The 10,133-nt window shown below is 43.3% G+C and overlaps 1 protein-coding gene across 2 annotated transcripts; it reads right to left on the bottom strand.

Moving 5' to 3' along the window:
* Nucleotide 1: 1 nt before the first annotated feature.
* Nucleotides 2-3,077, bottom strand: LOC121971939. 2 transcript variants are annotated; one of them, XM_042523472.1, is made up of 3 exons: nucleotides 1,288-3,072; nucleotides 645-834; nucleotides 2-288 (listed from the first exon to the last, which is right to left on the bottom strand). In XM_042523472.1, the coding sequence occupies exons 1-3, from the start codon at nucleotides 2,872-2,874 to the stop codon at nucleotides 161-163; spliced, it is 1,905 nt and encodes a 634-aa protein (XP_042379406.1). In that variant the 5' UTR covers nucleotides 2,875-3,072; the 3' UTR covers nucleotides 2-160. The 2 variants fall into 2 exon arrangements, with proteins under 2 accessions (XP_042379406.1, XP_042379407.1); XM_042523473.1 differs by having other exon boundaries at nucleotides 31-288; nucleotides 645-839; nucleotides 1,288-3,077.
* Nucleotides 3,078-10,133: the final 7,056 nt, after the last annotated feature.

The following is a 10,133-nucleotide window of genomic DNA, read 5'->3' as shown; positions in this document are numbered from 1 at the left end:
CTGAATCTTTCTTTTCATAATTTGTAATGGTAAAGAAAAACAAAATCTCATGATCCTTTGTTTAACATTACATCCGTCACTATACAAGATCATCAATGGGGTCACTAGCAGTCCTTGCCCCAAGTACTCCAGGTTGTGCTACAGAAGCTTTGAGATAAGTTTATGCATCTATTCCAGGGCCAGGATATGCAGGGAGACTCATAATTCGCTTATCGACCACTGGCTTGCCGATGGTGAAGTGGTAAAGGCTTTGAAACTCCAAGCCTTCCAGTCCAAGAACCTCGTGAACTGCAAAATGCAAGATCCCAGGTAATTTTAGTGAGTGATAGCATAAACATGGCTTGAGTAGCTCAAAATATATTTCTAGAGTTCAAAAATATTCACCAAAATTCCATCCAGAATTATAACTTTAGCCGAAGAGTGATTAAGATACCTCATTACTTGTTTAAAACTCAGCATAATGATTTTTCTAGAACTAAATCAAATTGGTTTCAGTATCTAATTCCGTAGTCACTCTAACCATTTTTGTGATATCTTCAATAATCCATGAACTAAATTCAAATAGATTGAAGAGACAACTAAATGCCATGGAATACAAAACACTCAGGTATACAAAAATTAATATACATCTAACAAGAACATACCTCCATCGTCAAAGTAGCAACCAATTCCAGTAGCCGATATACCAACTGCATGTGCTTCGAGGTACAATACTTGACCCAGAACTCCAGTCTCCCAGAACAGACGAGGATACATCCAAGCACCCTTTTCGTGCAAAATTGGCTCAAAACGAGCAACCATGCCAAGACTAAAACACCCATCTGAGGCAATGTCCTACACTAACAAAGCTCAGATCAATCGATCTGCACAATTTGCTAAATAAAAAAACATTGATTAAATAACCAAGTATTTCTCTTACAATTTCTCTAGGTAGAACAACACTTTCCAATAACATAACTTAGTACGATACATGAATAACAGAGGATTACCTTTCAGTGGCCTTGTATTGGTGGTATCATAATAAAATTTGATTCCCAACCTTAGCGAATGCGAACAATAACAATGGCAATCAACTCTTATCCCACTAGATATATGGATCCTTCTACGCTATTGATCATTGAACTCTTCTTCGTTTGATGTGTATATTTATTATACTTTCACATAGTTTAATTGAAACATTTATTGATCATCTAAATACATATCTATACTATCTCAAACATGTGTACAATCATATTTTCTCTATAATGTTCATGTATGAAGAGTATAAATTATGAAATAAGACGATACCTGGTGGCAAGAAAGCTGTTTGGATAGCTCTCCGCAATCTCCTCGTGCCAGCCGGTACAGCGGAAGCATCGCAGGGCAACCCTCTGGCTTGTCCCATTCAAACTCCGACCTCATTGCCTTCTTGAGACGATCAAGATGCTCCTCATTCCGCACCAAGAAGTACAATCCCTTTGGCAAGTCCCGTACCCGGTGGACAAACAGAGCTGCATGGACCTCTGCGTCCCAGGTGAGGACTCTGAACGGAAGTGCCAATTGCTTCCCTTGCTTCTCCCCTGGCTCCGATGCTCCGGAAGGAAGGCAGTGCAGCAAGATTTGATAGAAGGTGTCCCTCTCCATCACATGAACGCCGTCCATATCGACCGCACTGCGCCGCCTCCTCACCACCTCTCGTACAGTAAGATCCTTGTAGATGTCCGGCGATATGAGAGCACTCTTATGAAATGGGTTCACGGAGAATCCTGCAGCGTACGTCGGCGGTTTCTTGACGGCCTCGGCCGTCTTGTAGATCACGTCCCAGCAAACGTGATCCTTGCTGAGAGAATTAGGTTTCCCGAGCCAAGAAAGCGATGGGAAACGGGATAAAGCCGACGCCAGCGCAGCGTAATCGACAGAAGGCGGCGTCTCAGCGAAGGGGAATATCAAGAGGGCACAGTCGGGGTGCTGCGCCTCGACCCAGGGGAGACGGCCGCGGGTGGGGCAGTCAGGGAGTGGGTCGGGCGGCAGGGAATCGGAGCGGTCGAGGCCGAGGAAGCGGCCGAGGTCGTCGTGGCCGAGGCCATCGAGGAGGCGGGCGTCCCAACCGAGGCAAGCGGCGGAGATGGCGGCGGCCGCGAGGGCATGTCCGACGTCGTGGTTGCAGTAGCGGAACGCGCGTTCGCCATACTTCCAAGCCTCGCGCCAGATGATGGAGGAGAAGGTGAGGATGAGGAAGCGATCGTCCAATGGGAGGCCCGGCAGCTCCACGGAGGCGCGGAGCTGGAGGGAGTGGTCTTTGGGGGAGTAGTGGGCGAGGAAAGGGGAGGAGGAAAAAGGAAATGAGGCACCTTTTTGACTCTCCGGAAAGGGAATCGGAGGGGAGAGAAGGTGGGATTCGGTGGGATGGAGGTTGCCGCTGGAGGGATTGACGCGGAGGGACCAAGTGGAAAGGCCGGTGGACTTCCAGGCGGAGAGGGAAAGGGAGTCGTAGAGGAGGCGAGAGACGGAATCATGGGCGAAGGGATGCGGCGAGGGGAAGGAGGAGAAGAGCGAACGGTAGAGAGGAGAGTCGCCGGGCTGAGGGGGAAGGTGGAGAAGGGGGAGGACCGGGGAACCGAGGAATCGGAGAAAAGGATTGGGCTGGTTGGCCCAGTCGAGGCCGCGCGGGCCGCGGGCGTACCCCTCCGTCAGCGAGTGCTTCGTCCGGTTATGGTAGTACACAGCGGCGGTGGCGAAGGAAGAAGACAAGGAGGAGGAGTCCGTCTCTGCCTCCTCCCTCAACCCCTGACGGTTGCTGGGCGTGGAGGTGGACGACATGGCGACCACACCTTTTCTGCCGCTCCGCGCGGCTGCAGTCGGCAGGGAGAAGGCAGGGAAGCGGCCGGAGTGCATTGGTTTCCGACGGCGCGTTTGAGGATAGTGCCGGAGATCGATCGGAGGAGGGTCGTAGAAACTTCGGTCCAACCGACCCGTATCGCGGGCTGCAATGGACTCTTGATTGGCCCAATTCCCCGACTGTGGGTTGTGAAATGCATGCCGGGCCTCCACTGAGTTAACTCGTTGCGAAGTGGGCCGACAAATTTAATATCAAATTATGGGTTTAAATTAAAGCAAGAGATTCCTGCATACTCATGGCCTCGTGCCGGGTAACGTTTAAAGGAGTAGTTCGGATCCTCTGTCCCGAACTTTCTCTGTCTCTATGTTCCACTGTCGATCGGACGGTCCAGATTGCATCTCAAGGATATCTTGCACATCACAAGGATATTACACACATCTTAAAGATACCATGATACCTTGAGATACAATCTGAACCGTCCGATCGGCAGTGGGACATGAGGATAGAGAAGATTCGGGACAGAGGATCCGAACTATTAAAGGAGAGAGTAGAGAAAAATAATCTCCCTTGTAAGAATACCAATACCTCTCTTGTATGAGTTGAGATTCTCTGTCCCTAAAATCATGTGTCCCCATGTCCCCTCGTCAATTGGACGGATTAAATCATATCTCAAGGATGTAGTGCACATCACGAGGCCATCATAACCATCCGATCGACAGGGGTACACGGGGACACATGATTTTAAAGACAGAGGATCTCAACTCGCACGGATGTACCATCGTCATTCCTCTAATTCTCTTTCCCAAAAACGCACCTCCGTATCAAAAGTGTATCTCCTTATAATAGTCGCCGTCATGCTCAGATCCAAACTCTTAAAGCCTCTTGTCAAGTGTATTGGACAGACAAAATAACTTATGGCTACACTAGCTACTCCAGATGCTGTAATACTCGTGATACTACAGTGCTGAAGATGCCATATTATTACTCAAGATCTTACGGTGCTGAACGATGGCCTTCCTTGTGAATGAAATGGTGTTTAAGGGCATCCATAGTCATGGGAGCCCCTGAGAGCTTCCTGGTTGCCGTATCTGTACCAAATTAAAAGTAAAAAAATTTGCACATACCTCTCTACTATCAACAAATACTTCATAGGTCCTACTTTTTCATTATATATATATATATAATCTCTTTTTCATATTAAAATTTAAATTCTTAAATTGTTAACTGGAATAACATTAATAATTAAAAAATTATATAAATATTACCGTACATATATCACAATTAATAAAATACAGGTATACTCAACCAAGTCGATTAGAAGTTGATAATGCAATTGATTAACACGTTGTTCGCAATTTCTTTGAAGATATTATTGAAATTCTTGCGTTGAACCTTGAAATATTTGTGATGGAGGATCTCATTCATCATCCGAGCAATTACTACTACATCTCCCTCATTCTTAATAAGCATATTGTACAAAATAATGCTTGGATACATGATGTCCTTCAAATTATCCTTGTACCAAAATCATCTTGGAGCACTACAAATGGCCATTCGACATCCTTTCTCGTGGCCTCTGTCGTTCCTTAAAATATTTTTCTCTTGGGATCCTGGGATGCGGAAAACTCTTCATGAAAGTAGCTCATCCTAGATAGATCCCATCGGTCATATAGTATCCTTTGTATATTGTTAACCGTAAAATTAACCTATGGTGCATTTACTTGTAAGACATTGTTAAATAAAGATGATTCGTTAAACACATTGATATTATTACACGACCTTGCAATCCCAAAAAAGGCTGCATATTTGACTACTTCAAGCATAATTATTGGGATGTCATGATCTCCCTGAGTAAATTAGTCTTTCTAAGTGACGAAGTAATTTTTTCATTACCAATGTATACAATCAATACTACCTAACATACCAAGGAAGTCATATTTCTACTCATGCATTTCAAGCAAGTATTACTCATGCATTTCAAGCAAGTATTGGATATCAACAACATTAGGTTTTCTCAAATATTGGGCCTCAAACACTTCAATTACACATCGACAGAAATTGTAGTGTTGTTTCAGCAATCCGTAGGTACTCATTATAATGATCACCAATGACTCCATACGCCAATTAATGAATAGTCACCGTGTATTTCTGAAGTGACGATAAATCTTTTTTTACTGTTGCATCGATCTTCCATTGAAAATATTTTAAATGATTGTTCAATGCATCAACCACAGAAAGGAATAACTTTCTTTACATTTGGAATTGACGTCAGAATATGTCATCAGAATATACCAGCTCAATAGAGAAGTAATCATTAAAAAGATAAGAATACCTAATGTCACGATCTTAATTCAAATACTTTCTCCTTTGTATTTGTAGGTGCAGCGGAGGCCGACAAGAGGGGGGTGAATTGCCTGAAAAAAATAAAGTATACCCTCCTAGTCTTTCAACTCAAAAAGATAGCAATAATTAAAAATTAAACTTAACAGAAATAAAGAAAAAGAACTCAGTAATTTACTTGGTTACAACCAAGACGGTTGTTAATCCAAGGCAAAAGAAAAGCGCTCTGAAAAGATCTCCTTCTCTGAAGGCGGAGAAGCCTTTTACACAATGGAAAGCTCAGACAAGTTGCTAGGAATGACTACAGAGTTGAAAGAACAATTGATCAATAATTCCTAGTTTCAGGGGCCTTTATATAGCCTCTGGAAATTCTATCTCGGAGGTCCAAGGCGCCTCCAATAGAGGTCCAAGGCGCCTCTAAGGGAGTGTGCGGATAGAAATCTATCCGCAGCGCAAACGGTCATTTTGACCAAATGAAGATGCCTTTATCAAGTCTTGAAGGCGCCTTCAAGGTGAAGGCGCCTTCAAACCATGATGAAGGCGTCTTGAGCAGGTTTTCCAGCATACTCGCTTCTCAGCTTCAGCTTCCGGAGTTCCGTTCTTTTGGGTGATTCCGGCCAACTGAAATAGGGCTCACTCGAACCCAATTTCTGACCTTCTCCTCGAGCAGTCTTCCGACCCGGCTTAACGTCCCTCGAACGCCGCGCACGTTCTTCTCGCCCACCGGTATACTCTTCCACAGCTCTTTCGTCCTTCGGACGCACCTAGCCTGTCGGCTCCATTCCCGTGTCGTCCTTCTCCCTAGTTGCATCTTCCGCTCGACTTCCTGCGCTCCTAACCTCCTGCACTCAGACACAGGGATCAAATACAAAGCAGGATCTAACCAACTTGGTTGATCACATCAAAACCAACCATGGGGTCTAACAATCTCCTCCTTTTTGATGTGCATCAACCCAAGTTCAAGTTAGGATAAAAGTAAACAAACAGTAATTTTAAGGAAAATTACTAAACTAACATGTTAAGCATAAATCTGCAATAAATAAAATTGTAACTATTTAATTAAGAGTTTAAACAGAATTTTTTTTAATTTTTTTTTAAACTCAGAGTTTTGAAAACAAATAAAAAAAATTTAAAATTCTCTCCCCTTAAACTTGTACCTTTCTCTCCTCCTTTGATCACAGCAAAAACAGGATAAGAATATGATATTTAAAAAATATTTAGAAAATTTTTAAGTTAGAAAAATTTCTGAGCAAGATGAATTTTTTCAAAAATTTCTAAGTAAAAATGAATTTTTAGAGTTTTCCAGAAAAATTTTTTCTAAGTAGACTAAATTTTTAGAATTTTTCAAAATAATTTCTAAGTAAAAATAAATTTTTAGAATTTTTCAAAAATATTTGAAAAACTTTCAAAGCATTATTTAATTCTAGTTTAATGCTTTTTCAGAAAGTTAATTAAATATTTTATTTCAATATTTCAGCTTCCAGGTCGTGACGAGGCACTAGGCCTTCTTGGTTATTGGAGCAACAACCACTTCCTTAGACAAAGCTTCATAAAGAAATTTTAACGTTTAATTTTTCTTCTGAAAGCCTTAATTAAAAAAAAATTAATTTAGTACAAATTTTGGGACCCAATAGAGGTTCCTTCCTTCTAGATTAATCAGAAATTTAGGAGGTATATGATTTTTGGGAATTTTCCTAAGTTGACCTTGGTGATTTTTAACATACTAGTTTAATTTTTCATAAATTTTAAGTTTTGATTTTTGGAAAACATTTGTTTTTAAACATGCATCATATTTCAATTTTTCAATTTCTAATTTTAAGTTATCATTTTCTGATTTCAATTTATCTAAGATTCTATTTAAGTCAGCATTCTCTTTTTCTAATTTAAATATATCTTTAGAAAGAAACTTGATAAACTGAAACAACTGAGTGGAGGTTAGATTACACACCTGACTTGGTGATGCTCCCCCTTCACTACAGCTTTCTTCCTCTGATGTTCCTCTCCCTTCATCTATGCTCATCTCTGAGCTTGACTCTTCTTCCAGCTGATGATTAGCCATTAGCGCTAACTCCGAGAAGGCTTCGACGTCTGATTCGGAAGAAGACGAATCTGACCAAGTGACCTTCAGGTTCTTCTGTTTGGAGGAAGATTGTCGCTTTTCCTTTACTCTTCCCTTTTTCTTCAATTTTGGGCAGTCATCTTTGATGTGCCCTTCTTTGTTACAGTTGTAGTAACGAACTGTTCTTCTCTGTCGCTCATGCCTCTTTGTCTGTGATCTAAATTTATTAGAATTAAAAAACTTATTGAAACGCTTTACCAATAGTGTTGCTTCCGATTGGTCGATTGAGGCTTCGGAATCAGAATCGTTTGTTCTTGCCTTTAAGACAATGTTCTGACTTGTTTTCTCCACTTCATTGGGCTATGTAATCCGAGATTCGTGAAGTTCAAAAGTTGAAAATAAATTTTCTAAAGTACTTACCTCGAAGTCCTTAGAGATGTAGTACGCATCTACTAAGGAGGCCCACTCTGGAGTTTTGGGGAAGACGTCGAGCGCATATCGGATCGAGTCCTGGTTCGTTACTTCTTCTCCAAGGTTGCTTAGTTGAGTTATTAGCTCCTTAATCCTTGCTTGGAGTTGCGCTACCTGTTGGGACCTTGACGTTCGCTAGAGGGGGGTGAATAGCGTCTCACCCAAATCCTCGCTTCTTTCTACAATGTTAGTGCGCAAGCGGAAATACAAACAAACAAGTAGAAAGACTAAAACTAAGAAAGGAAATACAAACCGCTAACACATTCGTTTACGTGGTTCGGAGATAGCTTGCTCCTACTCCACGGCGTGTCCGTAAGGTGGAAAATCCCTCAATCCGTCGGTGGATTAATCCCCGGAAACTCCGGCTAGCACAATCCTCCTTGTCAGTGGAGAAACCTCGCCACAACTCGATCAAGAGCACTTGGATTACTAGGGCACTAGTTGACTACTAATTAGAGGTTACCCACCACTAATTTCGTCAACTTCAACCAAGCTTCCAATGTTTGGTTATATAGGCCACGGGTTAGAAAATCCCGCCTACCAGTCGACTACTAAAACATGCAGTCGACTGTCCTCTGTGGAAATTCGACCGTTACATCCCAACGGCTCGATTCCACACATTCTGTTCGCTGCCAGTCGACTGCCCCAGTCGACTGCTAAAACATGCAGTCGACTGCTACAGTACTGCTACAGTAACGCTACTGTAACGCTACAGTACTGCTACAGTAACCCCTAATCTAGGATTTTACCCTGAGTACATTCACTCAACACTCGTTCTCGCCCGGCCAACCTAGACCTAGCCTTCTAGCCTCCTTCATCAGCCTTGCGTCCCTCGGATGCCTCTCCATCCTTCACGTCTTGCCTTCTAGAGCTTCCATCGGCGTTGTCATTGTTGTCGGGTCTTCCTTTGCTAAGAGGTTGCGCCTCCGGGACTTCATCCATTGCCAAGTCACACTTGGACTTACATTGCCAAGACTACATGCTTGGATTTACACCGCCAAAACTCATCCTTGGACTTTCCTCCTTTGCCAAGATCACACTTGGACTTACGTTGCCAAGACTACATGCTTGGACTTACACCGCCAAGACTCACCCTTGGACTTTCCTTGTTGTACCTGTATCCTGCACACTCACAATGCATATCAAATACAACAATAAACCTAACTTAAACTTTTGCCCAAACATCAAAACCTAGGGTACCCAGATTGCTCCAACACTACCTTCTCGCCTTGGTTCATCCGGATGTTTGTAAGTTGAGTCCGGAGGATATCACGTCTTGCAAGCTTCGCTTCGGATGTACCTTCGTGAAGCTCCAGGAATTTTTCCCAGAGGTCTTTCGTGGAGTCGTAGCTTCCGATCCGACTTACTTCTTGTGGTGGCAGCACGCTAAGCAGGTGGAACTTTGCTTTTCCGTTGGTGACGAAATCGGCTTGCTCCTTTTTCGTCCAGGTGTTTTCTTCCTTATCTTTTGGAACTGCATAGCCATATTTCATAATTAAACAAATATCGAATTCTGTCTTGAAAAATACATCCATCCGGTGTTTCCACGTCGCGAAGTCTTCGTCGAACTTTGGGGGATGAATATTCGCTCCGACCATCGTCTTGATCGTTGTGCTTCAGTCGACGGTTAGTCCTTCTGAGGGGGTCTGACTCTGATACCAATTATAGGTGCAGCGGAGGCCGGCAAGAGGGGGTGAATTACCTGAAAAAATAAAGTATACCCTCCTCGTCTTTCAACTCAAAAAGATAGCAATAATTAAAAAATTAAACTTAATAGAAATAAAGAAAAAGAACTCAGCAATTTACTTGGTTACAACCAAGACGGTTGTTAATCCAAGGCAGAAGAAAAGCGCTCTGAAAAGATCTCCTTCTTTGAAGCGGAGAAGCCTTTTACACAATGGAAAGCTCAGACAAGTTGTTAGGAATGACTACAGAGTTGAAAGAACAATTGATCAATAATTCCTAGTTCCAGGGGCCTTTATATAGCCTCTGGAAATTCTATCTCGGAGGTCCAAGGCGCCTCCAACAGAGGTCCAAGGCGCCTCCAAGGGAGTGTGCAGATAGAACTCTATCCGCAGCGCAAACGGTCATTTTGACCATATGAAGGCGCCTTGAGCAGGTTTTCCAGCATACTCGCTTCTCAACTTCAGCTTCCGAAGTTTCGTTTTTTTGGGTGATTCTGGCCAACCGAAATAGGGCTCACCCGAATCCAATTTCCGGTCTTCTCCTCGAGCAGTCTTTCGACCCCGCTTAACGTCCCTCGAATGCCGCGCACGTTCTTCTCGCCCACCGGTGTATTCTTCCGCGGCTCTCTTGTCCTTCGGACGCACCGAACCCGTCAGCTCCCTTCCCGTGCCGTCCTTCTCGCTAGATGCGTCTTCCGCTCGACTTCCTGCGCTCCTAAGCTCTTGCACACTCAGACACAGGGATTAAACACAAAGCAGA

This window comes from Zingiber officinale, chromosome 4A (assembly GCF_018446385.1).
Source record: "Zingiber officinale cultivar Zhangliang chromosome 4A, Zo_v1.1, whole genome shotgun sequence".
Taxonomy (NCBI): Eukaryota; Viridiplantae; Streptophyta; class Magnoliopsida; order Zingiberales; family Zingiberaceae; genus Zingiber; species Zingiber officinale.
Note: the sequence above shows the minus strand (reverse complement) of the source record. Positions and strands in the feature narration are given on the sequence as shown.